General features: G+C 42.5%; 1 protein-coding gene across 1 annotated transcript in view; it reads left to right on the forward strand.

Annotated features, from left to right (window-relative positions):
* Nucleotides 1-395: 395 nt before the first annotated feature.
* Nucleotides 396-18,050, forward strand: part of DCLK3 (doublecortin like kinase 3) — a 32,063-nt gene continuing 14,408 nt past the window's right edge. Inside the window, exon 1 of the mRNA XM_063116178.1 lies at nucleotides 396-480. Within this exon, the coding sequence (XP_062972248.1) occupies nucleotides 396-480 (85 nt within the window). The remainder of the gene's footprint in view (nucleotides 481-18,050) is intronic.

The raw sequence follows: 18,050 nt of genomic DNA on the forward strand, positions 1-18,050 counted from the left end.
ATGAAGAGCAGGCAGAAATTCAACAGGCGCAGAAGAGCAGCCTAAATCGGGGTGGTGTAGGCTGAGCTTCTGCGGGTAATAAAGTTCGGGTCAAGTGGCGGGAAAGGGCCGGCCGCGTCTGGGAGGTCGAGTTGAGGGCGGAAGGCGGCCGCGAGGCACGCAGGAGCCCGGGCTGGGGCGGGGCGCGTGGGGCTTTGGCGCCACCTCTCCCGCCCGGGCGCTCTGGGGAGCGGACCAACCTCCAGGGCGGAGGAGGCGTAGCTTTGCCGCCGCCTCCTCCTCAGATCCGCCGCCGCTTGCTTCGCCACAGTTGCCAGAGCGCGAGGAGCAGCGGCAGGAGTAGCAGCAGCAGCGGCGGCGGCGAAGAGGAGGGAAACGAAGGCTCCGTGCGGACCATGCCTGCCGCCGCCCCGCCGCCCCCTCTGCGCCCTGCAGCGGGGCCGGGGGGCTCCTGTGGCTGCCCCTACGCCCACCATCCCGGTGAGTGCCCCCCTTGCGCCACGAAGACTTCCCGCTCGCCTTTGATCCGTCCCCTCGGCCGGCTGACGGGCAGCCCAGCGCCTTCCTCCTGGGGCCCCCATGGTCCCGTCCCCACCCCGCTGCACCCCCAAATTTTGCTGCGTGGATTTTGCCCTCGCCCCCCCCCCCCAAGGCTCTGTCTAGGGTGACCATATGAAAAGGAGGACAGGGCTCCTGTATCTTTAACAGTTGCATAGAAAAGGGAATTTCAGCAGGTGTCACTTATATATATATGGAGAACCTGGTGAAATTCCCTCTTCATCACAGCAGTTAAAGCTGCAGGCGCTATGCTAGTGTGACCAGATTTAAAAGAGGGCAGGGCACCTGCGGCTTTAACTGTGGTGATGAAGAGGAAATTTCACCAGGTTCCCCATATATACAAATGACACCTGCTGAAATTCCCTTTTCAATACAACTGTTAAAGGTACAGGAGACCTGTCTTCCTTTTCATATGGTCACCCTAGCTCTCTGTTCCTTACCAACTGCGATGGGAGATTGGGAAACGTGCCGGCGGAAAACGTGCCAGAGTAAATTCCCATCCCGCCTACAGATGCTTTATGTCTTTGCAAACATCCCGCCACTCGCCCCACATTTATTGGTTCGCACACAAGTCCCCCTCTCCCATTTTATCATTACTTCTGATGACTAACCCTGGGGCGAGAGGTGAGGTAGCGCTTGGCAGAGTGTCAACAGGATTCTGAGAAGCGAGAATCGCCGCCTCGGCTTCAGAAAGTGGGGGCGGGCGGGGAGAAATACAAGAAAGGTGTGCGATGAAAGAGGGTAAAGGCGCGATCCTGGGTATGTTGAGACAGCTAAAAGCCCTACAATCCCCTAGAGTTGTAGGACTTTTTTCTGTTTGAACAGGCATGGAATTGCTCCCAAGGAGGGTTGAAGCCTTTTGGCATCCCTAGCTTGAAGCCATGCATGGGAAGGATCCTTGCCTTGAAAGCAGGGCTGTGGAGTCGGCACATAAAACCTCCGACTCCTTTGAGACAAAGTGTAACTCTTGAACTTGCTTCCATCTCTGAGTACTGTGATTTGTATTGCACCTTTTCTGCTGGGGTTAGATCAACTGGGGGGAAGTGACCAGAATACTTATCATCTTTTAGTTCCTTTTCTGGGAAGAACACAGAGTAATATTTTTTTGAAACAACAACAATGCGTTAAAATTATATGACAGGTGCTTAAAAAGTAGTGAGTATTGTGCAATGGGGGTATAAAACTAAATGTCACCCCCCTTTTTGGGGGGCAGTGATGGAGAGAGTGTGGGTATGTTTTACATCTTCTCAGTCTTAGGGTCTAGTGTTCTGTGATATGAGAAACAAAAAAACTCCAGCATTCCCTGATTCTGAGAGCATTTAGATCCCTTTCCCCATCTTTCTTCTCCTGGTGGTTAATGGTGATCAGATATAATAGCTGGCCAGGCTTTGTGAGTAGGTCTGCAGGAGTAGAAAATAGAATATTTGCAGTGGATTCTTGCAAAAGAATTCCAAATCAGGTGAACCTTGATTTGTTCCAGCAAGGTACTTCTTACATTATACAAGATTACATACTACGCCTATCTGCTAAAGAGATCCTTAACATGCACCCCTCTTTGTAAAATTTACAAGATAGTGGACCACGTTGGTTCTAAGTTTTCTTTAAAAATAAAGTATGGAAGACTGAACTCAGCCTACCCCTGTGTTAGATAATCTCTTCTCCACCCCTTCAACCAGTGGGTCTCTTTCTACACCATATATGCATGATAAGGTACCTACCCTTTAGGGCAATGTTTTTCAAACTTCTTGGAATCAGGAGTCTCTTTACCTTTAAATTTACTATATCATCTCTCTCCCCACACTCCCGTACCACCAGCCCCCCCGCTCCCATCTTGACTTCTGCCATCTGTTATACAAGCAAGCATGCAAAGATTTGGTATGCTTTCATGTGTGTGAGGATCTGTGCATTGGGTGTGATACTAATCCAACACTTACATTAGAAGAGAACAGGGAATCTCTGACATGCTTTATATACTGGAAACTTCATTGGAACAAAGCTGCAACGTTTTCCTAAATAAGGTTGGGATAATGGGGCAGTATCCCCACCAAGCCCGTGTGCAGCTATGAGCATCCATTGCTAGGGAATATTCAAATTATCTAGGTCTTAGCTGGAAAGGGTGATGGGGAGGAATACACCTGCTTCAGGATCCTGTCCTATCCTAAAACCTTCTACTTCCCAAAAGAGGGTTATCTCTTTTCCATAGTTTGAAAACCATTGCCTTAGTGGTAGGTCATATGGCTGCAGGGTTGTTCAGGGGTGTGTGAACTTCTGCTGAAACACTCCATGTGCAGTATAGTGGATGTACATGGTACTTACTTCAGTGTGGGATGCAACATATTGGTAGTTGTTCAGGATGTACATTTGAACATAGTCTTTCAACTCTAAGCATTCACCAGGCAGCCTGGCAGCATTCACCTAAACATGTATTAGGACCCTAAGAAGTCCTTTTAGATGTTGCCTCCAGCTGGTTCTTCTGCATTTTAAAAATCATTGTAAGCAACTGTGTTTTTGTTCAGCTTTGTGCTTCCCTAATGAGTTACTTTCTCCAATTATTTGTATGCTTTTTCAAAACATGAATAAAATTAGGGTCTTGCTAATAGTGCAGTGGTCTTCAACTAGTCCAGACCTGAGATCCACCTCACACTCCCAATCTGCAAGATGGGATCCACTCTCACAATTGCCCAATGTGGCAGTAACAGCTTTGCCACAACCCATGTGGATTGATCCCGCGATCCACTGGTTGAAGACCACTGTAATAGTGTTTGGTGAAAAAAATAGCGCTCCACAGATTTGTGACTCAATTTTCATTCAAAGTAAAACTATACACTCTTCTTGTTTGCACAGTTTCTGATGTAATAATTCTTTTAAAATTCTCTTCCTCTTCTTTGTCTTTTGACCCTATCTCCACAATTAACATCAGATCTGAGCCAGGGATGCATGCCTTCATGGTGTTTGAAAACACAACTTAAAACATTGATTGAGTCTGTTATCATAGTACACCTGTCAACATAATAGGACACTAACATATTGGTGGCTTGCGATTTTTTGGGTGTGTATTGGTTGGACCCTTTAAGTAAAAAGTAAATATTTCTTTAAAAAACATTTGGAGGAAAAAATTAATCTGGTTCTGTGTATGCTCTATGGGGACCCATCTTGTTTCTTTAAAATAAAAAGGGAAATTATGAAAGAAGAGGCTTTTAATAAAAGGTTCATTCTGCAGGAATCTGGAGGTGCAAGCAAACCTTAAATAACTTCTAGTTATTTCAAAGTATGGGGCAAATCAGGTATATCTTCATGTTGGAATTCTGTTGAAAATAATCATTTTTAAAGGTATGGCTGATCTCAAATTGAAAGACTTTAAATGAGAATACACTATGCCATTCTCAAATGAGAATGCAGCAAGTGTCGGATTCTACAGGTGGTTTTTGTTTTGATTTTTGGCTATGTTTGTTCTCTTTGCCTAAAACAGCTTCACTCTAGTCAGTTGAAAAATAAGCAAACAGGCTTTGTGAAGTTGCTAGCACCCGCGATGTTTTTTTCAGTCATGCATATCTATCTTTAGAAGAGGCTTAAGTGGTTTGTTTTGGCTTTCTCTAGAAGTTATGTTGGTATTAAATATTGACTGACCTAGAGAAACACTTTGGGGACTGAAGGGGTAGGCCTTACTGAGAGGGAGCAGAGGTGGCTTCTCTGTGCCAGTCTTCCACAACCTGGTGCCCTCTTGAGATTTTGGACTTCAACTCCCATCAGCCCCAGACAGCAGGGCTAATGGCAAGGAATGCTAGGAGTAGCAGTCCAAAATTTTAGGAGGGCACCAGCTTGGAGAAGGCTGCTCTATGCCATCCCAACCCTAGCAGTTTCAGCCTGGGACTTTCTCTTCTCTTTGACCAGCTTTGTAAACTGTCTTTATATTTCTGTCATTGCCCTTCAAAGGTTAAGAAGCAGATCCTCTCCCAGTATTAACTCCCCCATTCCCCCCACTACGTCTAGTAGAGCCAAATCTGGCTGCCGGCTGAATAAGCAGATGCTGGATACCCCATAGTTGTGTGTATGACACCCTTGTGTTACATTTGATGTTGTGACATAAGGAAATTTGTCACATTTTAAATATCACAGATAACTGAATATTAAGGAATTGAGCTATATGGATATGTCAGAATAGTCGGCTTCTTTATAGTAGTTTTTGATTCCAAATACTTCCGCTTTATTAAAGATGTTGAAATATTTCCATTACTTGAAGGTTTGATAGATGTAACTATAAAAATATAATCTGATCAGTTGATATTGTATTTAATACACCAACATGCTTTATACTGTATTATATTGTAATTTTGTTCTTGGGTTCAAAACTACGAGTTAATAGTTTTCTACTCTGGGAACTTTTCTCTCTCTTAGATTATGGGGCTCCTTGCACCTTCCTTAGCATTGAACATGCTGTCCAATTCAGTCTATGTAAGAAATGATTAATAAGCAGGAAAACTGAAATGTACTCGGGTAGACTTTCAAAAAGTAGGTTATACTGTTAGTTTTACCCTACCCTATGCCTGTTTGATGCATTCTCTTCCCCTCCTTATTGTTTTATTATGATTTTATTAGAATGTAAGCCTACGCGGCAGGGTCTTGCTATTTACTGTTTTACTCTGTACAGCACCATGTACATTGATGGTGCTATATAAATAAATAATAATAATAATAGGTAATGCTAATTTGTAAGTAGTGGAATTCTCATCACAGCAAAGTGATGTGATGTATTCTGATCCTATATCTGTCGTTTCTCTTTATGAGCCTCAGTTTTTATGATGTGAAGCTGCTTGTCATTGAAATAAGGATGCTTCCAGATGAGGCTTTTATTCATGGAAGTTTACTGGAGACATGACCTCCTGTGCTCATGACCTCCTGTGCTTTCTTACTGCTTCTTCCATCATTTTCCTTAACGCAGAAAATCTGTTAAGGAGAGGGGGGGAAAGGAAAAGCTGCACGATACCTTTTTAATGCTAGCACTAGGGACCCTCTGTCTAGAAGCCCTCTTAAAATATTCAGCAATCCTAAGAATGATTATTCAAAAGCAAGACCTGCAGAGGCTTGCCACAAACCAGGAAGTAACTAAGTAAATTTGAGCATTTGGCGAGAGAAGTGCTTGACCTCAAGCCTGGTTCATGTAATGCCAAGCTGTGTTATTGTATTGCATTACATGTGAACCAACACTGGCTAAATTTAGGTTTTATGTTCTGATCTTCCAGATCAAAGTGCTGTGAATTAGTGTGCCTCCTCCCCACCTCTTGTGTGCTTATTTCCCATTCCATTTCTGGGTCTTCTAAACCATGCATGGGCACAAAGTAGATCTTTGGACTTCAGTTCCCAGCATTCCTGGCCATTGGCCATGCTGGCGAGGCTTCTGGGCATTGAAATCCAAAACATCTGGAGATCTACTTTCTGCAAACCGTTGCTCTATGGTGTTTGCCATAATGACTGAATCAGACAAACTGTGTTAAATGCTAATGTCGAAACCGTAGTTTGGAATGGGATTGCAAACCATGGCTCGGGCTTTGGAATTTACCATATTTGTCCCATTCAGCTTAACAGCAAAATATGTTTAAAGGAAATCTAGAAATAGAAGAAGGAATTGGCATGGGGGAATGGCGGAAGAAGAGGGATTGTAGCTTGGAGGATCATTTGAATTGGATCTATGTAGAAAACACTTGCTCATTATTACAGCTAGAAACCAAAGATGCACAGGGAAATTCCAGACGTGCACTGGGGAAACAGAAGACCCTTGTCTGATTTCAGGTAACTTACTAGGGAAGTTGCCCTCAAATTCTGGATACCTTTGGTAACAACCCCCAACTTGGTACAAAACGCTGGAAATACTCTTTGATTGTTGGACATACAGTACATGAACTTAGCCTTCACAGGAATCAGATAGTGGATCACACATGCTTCAAGGATAACAATTGTTTACATTATGGAGTCTGATGAAGTCAGTAATGGACTAACTGGGCCATTATTAGAATGTAAGCCTTTGCGGCAGGGTCCTGCTATTTATTGTTTTACTCTGTACAGCACCATGTACATTGATGGTGTGATATAAATAAATAATAATAATAATAATAATAATAATAATAATAATAATGGGCCATTAATTTACTTGGTCAATGTTAAGTTCTACATTCCTAGCATTTGTGCACATTTTTGCCATGGTGTATTTATAATTTTTATTAAAAAATCCAATTGTAGGAATAATAATGAGTTATTTTAAATGTGTAAGCCTAAGTTTGTACTATGTTGCAATATCATTTTATACAAAATTCACTGATTGACTGATCCTCCTGACTGTATTTGTTGCTGTCCTGATGTAAAAAACTAATTATTTTGATTTTTTAAAGTCTAGTTGGACTTATTGTCTGACTTAGAGTGCAATCCTTTCATGTTTAGACAGAAATCTTAAAACTCACAGCATTGCTAGGAAGTTGTAGGGCATTTCCCCATCTAAATAGGCATAGGATTGCACCCTTAACTGTAATCCTTGATTATATGGTTTGTGCATTCTTTTCCTGTGAAGAGATGTTGAACAGATAATTCATAAAAGATGTGACAGCAAAGAAACTGGGAAACCAGGTAAACTATTGTAAACATTAGAGCATATTGGGAACCAAGGAGAAAGATTTACAAGTAAAAAAATTCTGTGGCTCTCATGGTTTCCAAGGAAATAGTTCCTGGCAGTAAGAGGGGTGGGGGAAGAGGAAAGAAGATGGTTGTTTAGTTGAAAAATTAAAAAGTGTGCCTTCACTTTTCCTTCCCTGCCATGAATTTGAGAAAACAGGACCGTCCCCTCTCTATATTAATAAGCTAACTAATTATGATATAGTCCAGAATGACTGAAATTGTTAAGTTAATGTCATGTACAAGGATGCAGAATGCTTTTCTTTCCCACCTTCCCTTCTAGATAGTTTTTGTTTTGTTTGTGCTGTTTCCCTCCCACCCACCTACCGCTTGGCTTCTTTCTCTTGACAGTTTAGCTAGCAACGAAGTCTTTGGCACCTGAAAGACTTACATTTATTGTGACTTACAATTTTGTGGGCCAGAATCTACTAGTCCATAGGAATCTTGAGAATGATTTACTTTCAGATGTATAAATAGTCTTCAGTTTAGTTGGGCTAGGGTAAACATGTGGGCTTGAACACTGAACTCCTTGGAGACAGTGTAAGTCTTTCACTTGAATTTTCAGTCCTCGTTTAAGAAAAGTTTGTCTCAGTCCCGTTTTCTTATGGAGATATAGGTAGTTTTCTGTCCCATTGCTCAGTAAGGAGTATAACTGCTCATTTGGCCAATGAGTGCAAAAGGCTGGAATGATTTAACTTTGTTTCCAATTACCTTTTGCTTTGTTCAATTTAAATTAAAGCACGTTAGACGTTGCATTTAGGTTTTGCTATTTTGTACTGAAATAAGATGACCCATCATACAGAAGTCTGAATGTTTGCTTTCTGTATTGCTTTTGTTAATGAAGTTACCAATGGGTGGGTTTGCAGGTCACGCTGCGCCACTCTGAGCATAAGCCACCATGGGTTGGTGTTCGCTCACTAACCCAACAGACAATTGGGAGCTCTGTAACTTGCCAGGACTTATTCCCCCCCTCAGTCCTCTGGCTGGTTTCCAGCCTATATCCCAGGTACTTTTGCAGCATCCTTTTTGTAATTGGTCTGCTGGGGTTGTCAGCTACCAAGGGAATCCCCTTCCTTGCATCAGATTGCCAAACAAAATTAATTTTCTGAGCCCTTATGAATGCTGTAACACATTTGAAAACGTTTTCCCCCCTCTGTGCCTTGCACTCTTGCGCAAGAGTGCAAGACCACTATTAGCCAATATCCCCCTGGTGTCAATGTCCTTGTCAATTTCATCTTCCCTTTGGGTGAGTGTCTTGCTTGCAGAGACCTGTTTTTAAAGGCTGCTTCATATTCTACTGAAGTAAAGCTCCTTCTCTCTTGCAGCCTGCCAACTGCGTTCGGCTCTCCCCTTTGTGCTTGTTGCTTCCCTCCACTGGTCTCCATTGATAGCTGTCACACATACATACAGGTTACAGAGCAGTGAGTGGGATTGCTAAACATACACAAATTTCACAGCAAAACAGTAAAATGCAGGGGGAAATAGTGCAAATTCCAAGGCAGAACAGTAGAGTGTGTGTGTGTGTTATGCACATTTCATAGCATTGGACATTCACTCCTGCGACTTGCGCAGGACCAAATAAAAAAAAAAATTTGTGAATGCATTTGGGTCACTCTCCAGTTCTATTTGATTTTTAGGAACCTGGGGCAAAGGGTACTGCTAAGGGATGAGGGAGGAGCGATCATGAGGAGCAGCATGGGTTTTCACTGCTTTTGCCGGGTGGCTCTCTAGATGTTCCCAACAACCCATAAGATAGTCACCTTGCCCGGTTTGGACGTCACCTGAAGCTGCCATGGGTATGATCAACCCACCCATGGGTTTTCAGAGTTGGGTATTCAGAGTAGTGGCTTGTTCGTAAAATAAAATCCACCCTGTGGAAACTGCAGAACAACATGACAACTCTGGTTGTGTTGTGCAAACGAGGACACTGTTTCCTTCCTCCCCATATATAGGTAGTTGCATTTCAAATGTAGCTACATATTCCTTTCGTTGTATTGCAAAGAACTGTTCACCGAATGGCAATTCGCTCATAATGGATTGTGTAGGAGGGTGTTGGAGAATTGTTGAGGCAGACAGAAGGTTATCTGATGGAAAAGCAGTTGTAGATTAGTTTACAGATGGCTTTTTACAAATAGCAGTGCATTAACTTGCATCTGATCTTGTTTATATGATCAGAGGATTAAGTGGATTGAAAAGAAGGAGGGAAGTTTATGGAATAAATAATAACATGGTAGTTATCTTGGCTATGCAAAGATGGTCTCTGTAAGGCAGGGATGGGCAACTTGTAGGCCAGAATATCTGGGAGTCCACAACTCACATCAGCCCTAACCAGCATAGCCAATAGTGAGGGATCAAGGAAGGCCAAAACATTCCTGAATAAAGGCTTTCAGTGTAAGGGCTTTCAATTTAGGAAGTTGCCTTATAGTAAGTCAGACAGTTGTTCTATCTGGCTCAGTATTGTCTACAGTTAAGTGGTAGGCAAGGTGGTGCCCTCCAGATGTTTTGTGGTCCCATACATCCAAGCCAGCATAGTCAATGATCTGGCATTATGGGAGTTGTAGTCCAAAACATCTGGAGGGCATCAGGTTGCCAACCCTTGTCTTACAGTAACTGGAGACAATAGGAATTGAACTGAAGGCCTTCAGCATGCAAAATACATTCTCTACTGAGCTTATGGTCTCTCTTCCTGCCTTGTGAATGAAGGTATGTAACCTGGCTTGACTAGCCTAAGTAAATAAGAACTGTTGATTTTAGAGTTCATAGAATCATAGAACAGTAGAGTTGGAAGGGGCCTAAAAGGCCATCGAGTCCAACCCCCTACTCAATGCAGGAATCTACCCTACAGCATACTTGACAGATGGTTGTCCAGCTGCCTCTTGAATGCCTCTAGTGTAGGAGAGCCCACAACCTCCCTAGGTAACTGGTTCCATTGTCGTACTGCTCTAATAGTCAGGAAGTTTTTCCTGATGTCCAGCCAGAATCTGACTTCCTGTAACTTGAGCCCATTGAGTTGACAGCCTCCGTAACAGCCGGATGGCATTAGGCCATCCCTTGTGAGTGTGGCATGGTTTTCCTAAGCCATATTCCGCCAAAACACTAAGAAATGAATGCTATTGCTAGAATCAGTCCTGTTTGTTCTTTGGTTTCCTTCCCACTTAGCTTAAGCACTGAACCTCAGCTCAAGTTTCTTGCTAACTCCTACATGATGAGAAATGATGGGTTTACAAAACAAAACAAAATACTGCCTCTGGTGCCACTAGAGCAAGATTAAATGTAATTAGCTGTGGAACACTGGTGGGAATGGAACAGTCTCCCTTAGAATCTGCTCCTGTTTTAAATCAGTGGGAGATTGAAGCGGTGAATGCTTTCTCAAAGCAGCCTAAAAAGAGCCGATACTTTAACATCCCCCCAACCCCAACCCCCCAGCTTCAGAAAATTGAACAAGCCTAACTCTTTGCTTAGGTTTGTTGCATTATATACAGTTTCCGAACATTGTTTATCTACCTAGAAGTAATTTGGTTCATTGTAAATTAAAATTGAGACCGTTTTCCGACTTCCTTCTGTTGCTAGTATAATTCTATTTTGTCTAATTATGACGCTAATGCAAGCAATTACCTGTACACATAAAGGAGACTTTCAGTAATCATTCTTAAAATGGTCTGTCACTCAAGCAGCTTATGTGCAGAATTAAAAACTCTGAGGTTTTGCAGGAGTATAGCCTGCATTTTAGCATATGTTGGTTAAGCATGCTGGATTTTAGCCATTGCTTAGGGCTTGTGGGTTAGAAAACACTTGTAAGTTGTCAGTGTGAAGCCAGTAGTGTCTAGGGCAAAAGTAGGCAACTCAGTGCTGTCCAGACATTTTGGATAGAGCTCCCATAATCTCTGACCATGCTGGCTGAGGATGATGGGAGTCATCCAAAATATTTGGAGTTGTAGTCAAATACTTTACCTTGCCCCAAATTCCATCACTGCTGCTCATTCAAACAATTTTTGCAACTTTGTTTTCTCCCAAGTTAAGGGGCCTAGGCCAGGTTAGAGCAAGCAATAGATGAGGAAAGCCTCTGACTCTCCATTTGACAGGTGAGCAGCCAATGTCCCTACGCTTCCTCTTATCAGGGCCTCGCTGCCCAGGGTGCAAGTGGAATTGCCCAGTAGCCATCAGCTAGGCAGATCTCTGCAGAGTCAAGTATATTCTGAGAAAGTTGGTGTTAGGCAATTATATGAAAATAATAAGCAGACTGTGGAAGGAAAGGTGGCAGTCTTCCCTCTAGTTTAAAAGGCTAATGCCTTCATGCTACATACCCTGTTAGTCTGCTAAGGAGTGAATCCTAAGTTCTACTAGTAACTGCAAGGCTACTGAGCTCAAGGAAGAAGCAGGCTTGTGCTAAGGCATATGAGGGCAATGGGGGAAGCTCTAAAGATTCAGGGCACTGCTCAAAAAAGATCTGGGGCCCATGTCTAGGTGGTCCCCCTAACACTCTCCATGCTGGCCATCCCCACTACTCAACAGTCTCCCTGCCTGAGCTGAGGTGGTCTCGGATTTGGTATTGAGGACCTCTAGAATGAGGTTTCTGGAGAATCTCAGCTTCAGTGCCAAGGCCTTTCAGGGGCGGTTCAGGACTTCATGACAACATGGATGGAGCTGTCTCAATATGTCATCAGCTCAACACATGTAAGTGGAGACACACTTGATTTGGTTTTCTCGACTAGGCAGGAGGATGGTGATCTGAAAATGGGGGAATTAACATCTATTCCATTGTCATGGGTGGATCACTTCGTATTGAGGTTTAGACTCTCAGAGGCCTTTGTGCAAGGGCGGGGCCCCTATTAAAATGGTCTGCCCATGGAGGGCTAATGGATCCCAATGGATTTCAGAGGGCTTTTCGTGCTGGTATGGCTGGTGCTCCTGTTGAAGCCCAGGTCACTCTGCGGAATGTAAAGATGACTTGGGCATTTGACACTATCGTGCCCAAGCACCCTCTCCCTTTGTGCAGAGCCCAGCCCCGCTGCTTTATATACACCTGTGCAGAGGGCAATGAAGCAAGAGGGAAGATGGCTGGAACACATGTGGAGGAAAACTCATGCTGAGTCTGACCTAACACAGATTAGACCTCATTATCAAGCTGGTGTTGTAGTGGTGATGGTGGCAAAAAGGGAGTTCTTTTTCACCGCCATTGCATTTTCTCATTGTTTTCCAGTGGAGCTTTCTCAGCTCATTCATGGCCTGCTAAATGGCTTACATCCAGGTTATCTGAAGGATTGTCACCTTCCATATATACCTGTTCAGACTTTAAGATATTCTTAGTGGCCCTTCTCCAGGAACCCCTGCCAAAGGAGGTGAGGTGGGTGGCTACGAAGAAGAGGGCCTTTTCTATTGTGGCACCCTGGTTGAGAAATGAGCTTCGCCTGGCGCCTATGTTAGGCTCTTTCCAGCATTGGGTGAAAACATTTTTATTTTCCCAGGCATTTTAGTCTTTCAGTTTCTGTTGTTTCAAATCTGTTAATGTATTTTAAATCTTTGCATTGATGCTAGGTTTTATTGTTTGTTTGTTTTTTATTTTGTACATGTAAACTTTTATGTTGTATCTTATATTGTATTTTATGGTTTTTATTGCTGCAAAGCACCCAGAGAGCTTGGGTTATTGGGTGGTATAGAAATGTAATAAATAAATAAGTAAATAAAAACTAAACTACTGCACAGAGTGGTTGTAAGGACAAAAGGAAGTATCCCATGTAAGATGCCCTGAGATTTTTGGAAAAGGGCACGATACATATGTGATAAACACATTTTAAATGGTCATTGGCTTAGGTAGAGGGAGCACTCTGCTGAATTTAGATGCTTACAAAAATGCTACAAGGCAGTTTTTTTAATAGTATGAATTCCCAGTATTGGCAGATGTGTTTTATTCTGGCTGTCCCTATTAATGTAGAGAACATCTGCTCCCACTGGAAGCAAAATAATCACAATTACTTGTCCTGTTGCCTATTAAGTCAAGCTCGATATCTATATCTAGAAAGGGATGGATAGGTTTGGGAGATTCTTAGGACCACTGTGCAAGTTAATGCATAAACTTGATATTCCTCTGTAAGCCACCTTGTTAGAAGACACTTTATCTGCATCTCCACGTAGGCAACTTCACAGAATCCTTTATTTTGGGAATTTCTTTCAGAGTGTATTTCAGTATTCCCATCAAGTATTGCAAGAATTTAGGTTGCTTTAAGCTCTAAGAACTGGTGCAATTGCAAAACCAATTGTATTAATGCCTTACCTGCATATCAAGTATTGAAATTCTAGAATGATAAAACCTGTCTTCCCAAACTGCCTCCAGATGTGTCAGACTACAACCCCACCATCTCACCCATCATGGCTGTCATGCTGGGTGGGGATGATGGGAGATGTAATCAAACAAAACTGGAGTACAGCAGGTTGGCAAAAGGTGGATAAAAGTGTAATCAGATGCTCAAATTTTGCCTGTGTGCATTTTTCTCTATTTTAATACACCAAAAAATTTACTTCCTCAAACTGTCATTGCCTGTGTGTTTCCACTTGCTGACCCAGAGTAGGAAGGCAGGTTTCCATTTCTAACGTGTGTGTAAACAATGCCAATGTAAAATTCACTTGCTGTAAAAGGATGCCAGTGATCACGTTTTGTTTCCATCTGACTAATTTAATACACTTGTTGTTTACTATCCCGCCTTCATCCCTCCCCCTTTTTGTACAGTCTCGTGCACACACAGTGTACATTGGCCTTGCAAGTAGCCACTGTGAATAATTTACTTTAAGGAACAGGAGAGTGAAGTTAATACAGTTCTTAAAGATTCAAATTACATCCTACAGATAATGGCCACTTGTGCATTGCAAAACCTGGGCATGTTATGTAAGGAAACAACGGCAGACAAAGGACTGCCCTCAATTGTGCTTAGGTCAGGCATACACATATAAGATAGGTTCTTCTCTTTTCTCCCTACTCCTATGCAGTGATTTGTGAGTCTGTCACAGTAAAATCCTTTGTGTAATGTGATTTCCTCCAAGGATCCCAATGTGGCTTACATGATCCTCCTCTTCATTTTCTCTTCGCAACAACCCTGTAAGGTAGGTTAGGCTGACAGTCAGTGACTGGACCAAAGTCACCCAGTGAGCTTCATCACTGAGTGGGGTCTAGAACCTGGGTCTTCTAAGTCCTGGTCCAACACTCTAACCACTACTCCACACTGACTCTCACTGTTAAAGGACTTCACCTTACTCTAATTGAGACTGGATGGCTAATAGAAATATAACAAAGAAGCCCCCCCCCCTACTCTCTCATTCGTCCGTCCCCCACCCTATGAATTGGGAACAAGAGTATCAGGAACTGGATTTCCTGTTTTAAAATCAAATTCTGTATATAGCTTAGAATCATGTTCCTAATACCCTAGTGTCTACTAGTAGTTTTCCATGCTTTCAAATAGGAGTCTCAAGTGATTCAAGAGAGGCATAAAGGGAATTTATTGCATTTATTGCATTTATATGCCTAGGATGCTTAGGATGGTTGCTTTTATAAGACTTCTCTATTGGAGGCATATATTTTTCAGTGTTTTATAGAAATATTCTTCATAGGAAATTGTCTCTCAGAAGCCTGGGTGATCTGAGTTTTTTCAGCTCAATATATGACCCTCTTTCAGACCTCCAGTGTAGTTAGAATCAGCGGGCAGGCTACACACCCAACCCAATGGGTTCTTTGAATGCCTGAAGAGAGATTACACATGCATGATCTCTTCGTGTGTTTAGGGACTTTGCAAAAGGCAGTCTTACCAACTGGGTAGAGTGATCCCTATCCACGTCTACTTGCGTGCCCGCTGACTCTCGTCAAACATGAAATGAACGAGCATAGGTTGGGGTGGAATCTGCCGTCACAGCCCTATTCTCCAGCTTGGGCATTCATTCTGTCCATGCTGAAGGTCTGGAAGGCTTTTTTGCCTTGATGGGACATGTCCTGAAGTAGTTGGACCAAATCTTTTGAGTTGGAGAAAGATTTGGTAAGTCACAATTTGGAAATAGGTTCTGTCTACCACAATATTCATTCTCCTTATGCAAATCAGAGAATGCCAGCTTTTAGGGCATGTCATTCAAACAGGGCTGCAATTGGGACATGTCATTCAAACAGGGATAGGAAGGATAAGGAAGAAACTCCTTGTATGCTTCATAGCAACTGTGTTTCCAATTTGAAAACCATGTCCCCAAACACTTGGCTTATGCCCACATTTGCGTATATTCTACACTAAGCAAAAATCAGAGCTATACAACAACACCAGGTGATTTGACAAGAGAAGCTGAATTCTGCAACCAGTATAAATCATATAGATGAATTTAATCTTTAATCTTTATCTTTTTAACTTTGCATAATCTATTCAGCAGTTTGTGCTGGTTTACACAATTTATTTTGTTGTACCTAGGAGCAATGTTCTATGAATGACGCTAAAGCCCCACCTCAACCATTGGAAAACTTACACAGTAACTTCTCATTTTTCCAGATATTGGATTCCCCCCACCCCCAGATACTGATAAACTTTCAAAGCCTATTTCAGCAAATAGCATGCAGATTTTTAAATATCTGTTTTCTTCTTCGGAAATAAAGCATACATATAGCCCTACTTCTGCCAACCATGTTCTTAAATGTTTGCATTCTGCCCTATTAAATTGGGTTCTCTTTTATCCTGATTTGGATTTGTACGGGATGATCAAATAATGTTGGGTTCATAATATATACTTATTTATAGCTATATAAATAAAAGACCTGAATAACTCTGTGTGTGTGTGTGTGTGTGTGTGTGTGTGTGTGTGTGTAAAGTTACATTTTTGTTGCAGCAACAAAAACATCCTGTAGCAAGAAAATGGCTTTATCACCTTTGTTTGGATTGTTTCCATTCAGAAGAATGTAATATTACTAGTAGTTTTGTGTGCAGGAAACTCACAGCTAGAGATGTACCTGACTTTTTTGAAATCTGAAAACATGCTGGCTTCTGTTTTAAAAGAGTTTCAATTCTATTCTTTGATTTTGGGGAGCGAATACTTTATTTGAATCCCCTCCTTTCTCAGGGAGAAATATATTTCTTTAACATGTTAGTCTGGGCTGATACATATATCTATAAATCACAAGGGCTGCCTCTCAGCAGTATACTTAAAAGTGGAATAAAACACTGTATGCATGTGTATATACGTTTGTATATTTCTTGGCTTGTTTCTCTAAACCATTGTTGTAACTAACCAGTTTGTCCAGCAGGAAGCTAGGTGGGCGGGCACAGAGAAGCCGGCAGAAAGCAAACAAACCGGTCCTGCAAGGCAGGCACAGTGGTACAAGATAGACAAAGACAAATGCTTTGCTGTCCCCTGTTAAGGGGATGCCAAAGCATCTCTCACTGTCTAATGATTTGAACCACTGTGCTTGCCTTCCAGGGCCGGTTTGTTTGCTTTCTGCTAGCCTCTCTGTGCCAGCCCGCTTAGCTGCCTGCTGCCTCTCTGCCAGCCAGCCTGCCTCTCTTGGGAGATCCCCTTGATGTCAAAGGCTGAAACTGCTCAAGGTGCAAGACCCCAAAGAGGAGGTTTTTTTAAAAAAATAATTTTAACACCCGAACTCTCAAAATTTCCTAAAAATCAAGGGATGAATGGATCTGCTTCAAACTTGGCATGGCTAACGCCCTACTTAAGACATATCATGGTGCCAAGTTTCATATCTTTATCTTTAAAAAATACAGAGCTGTTATCATTTTTGTTAATTTCCATAGACTATTATGGAGAGGTTATCCAAAAATGGATCAAAGCTCCTACAAAGCTTTGTTGAAGCGGAGCAGAACTTCTTTGAAATTCGAAGCAGAGCAGAGCTACTCTGCACAGCCCTAAAGGCCACTATTTCCAAAGTTTATTCCCATGAAGAAAATTAATATATGGAAGCTTCTATTCTGAATAACATCTTTCTTGGAATTCAGGCAGTTAGCCTGAATCATAGGGGGGAGCAGCACAGCAACTGTTAAGACAGATGGGAAGGATTCCTAAGGCAGGCCTCTTCTTGGGGGGTCTTATGTGTCTGGTGGATTCTCCTTTCCTTGCCAAGCAGTTGTGTAAAGTGTGGAGGAAACTAGACCATGGCAGCAGACAGTTCTGCAGGTGGGGTGAAGAGGAGGCTGTTAGTGTAGCAGTCATTACTGCAGGATTCTTTACTGCCTAACTGAGATCAGAGCAGGAAACAGGAGATGTAGTAATAATGGTGACTGGGTTCACACAACACTCTAACCCACCATGAGTTATCGTGTTGAGTGAGCGCAGAGCATTTTCCTCAGAGTTGGTTAACATGTTGTCTGAATGTAGTGTGTTTTCAGCAGGATGGCTTGTTAACCATGCAGGGTGGTTTATTTTTCTCAAACAAGCCACCTTGCGAAACCATGGCTTGTTGTTGGATTGTTCAACAAACAACCCTGTGAAAAATGTGCAGTGTTCAGACAACACAAAACTCACCCTGTGGAAAATGTGCTGCGTCAACACAATAACTCACATTTTAACAACAACCCACACTGGGTGGGTTAGCATGTTGTGTGAACCCAGCATTGACTGGGTTCACACAACACACTAACTCATGATGATTTATTTTCTGGAACAACCCTTGATGGGCTAGTGTGCTGCCTGTGGGATGTCCCCCCCCCCCCTGTGAGTTATTTCCCCCAAATAAGCCACCCTGAGAAATCCAATGTGCAGTAAGCATTATTTTACCTATAGGGGTTTAGAATGTTGTCTGTCACACAGTGTGGGTTATGGAGATCGCTTATAGAGCTCGCTCGGCAAGAGCGGCCAAAAACACT

Source organism: Elgaria multicarinata, chromosome 1, assembly GCF_023053635.1.
Source record: "Elgaria multicarinata webbii isolate HBS135686 ecotype San Diego chromosome 1, rElgMul1.1.pri, whole genome shotgun sequence".
NCBI classification, from domain to species: domain Eukaryota; kingdom Metazoa; phylum Chordata; class Lepidosauria; order Squamata; family Anguidae; genus Elgaria; species Elgaria multicarinata.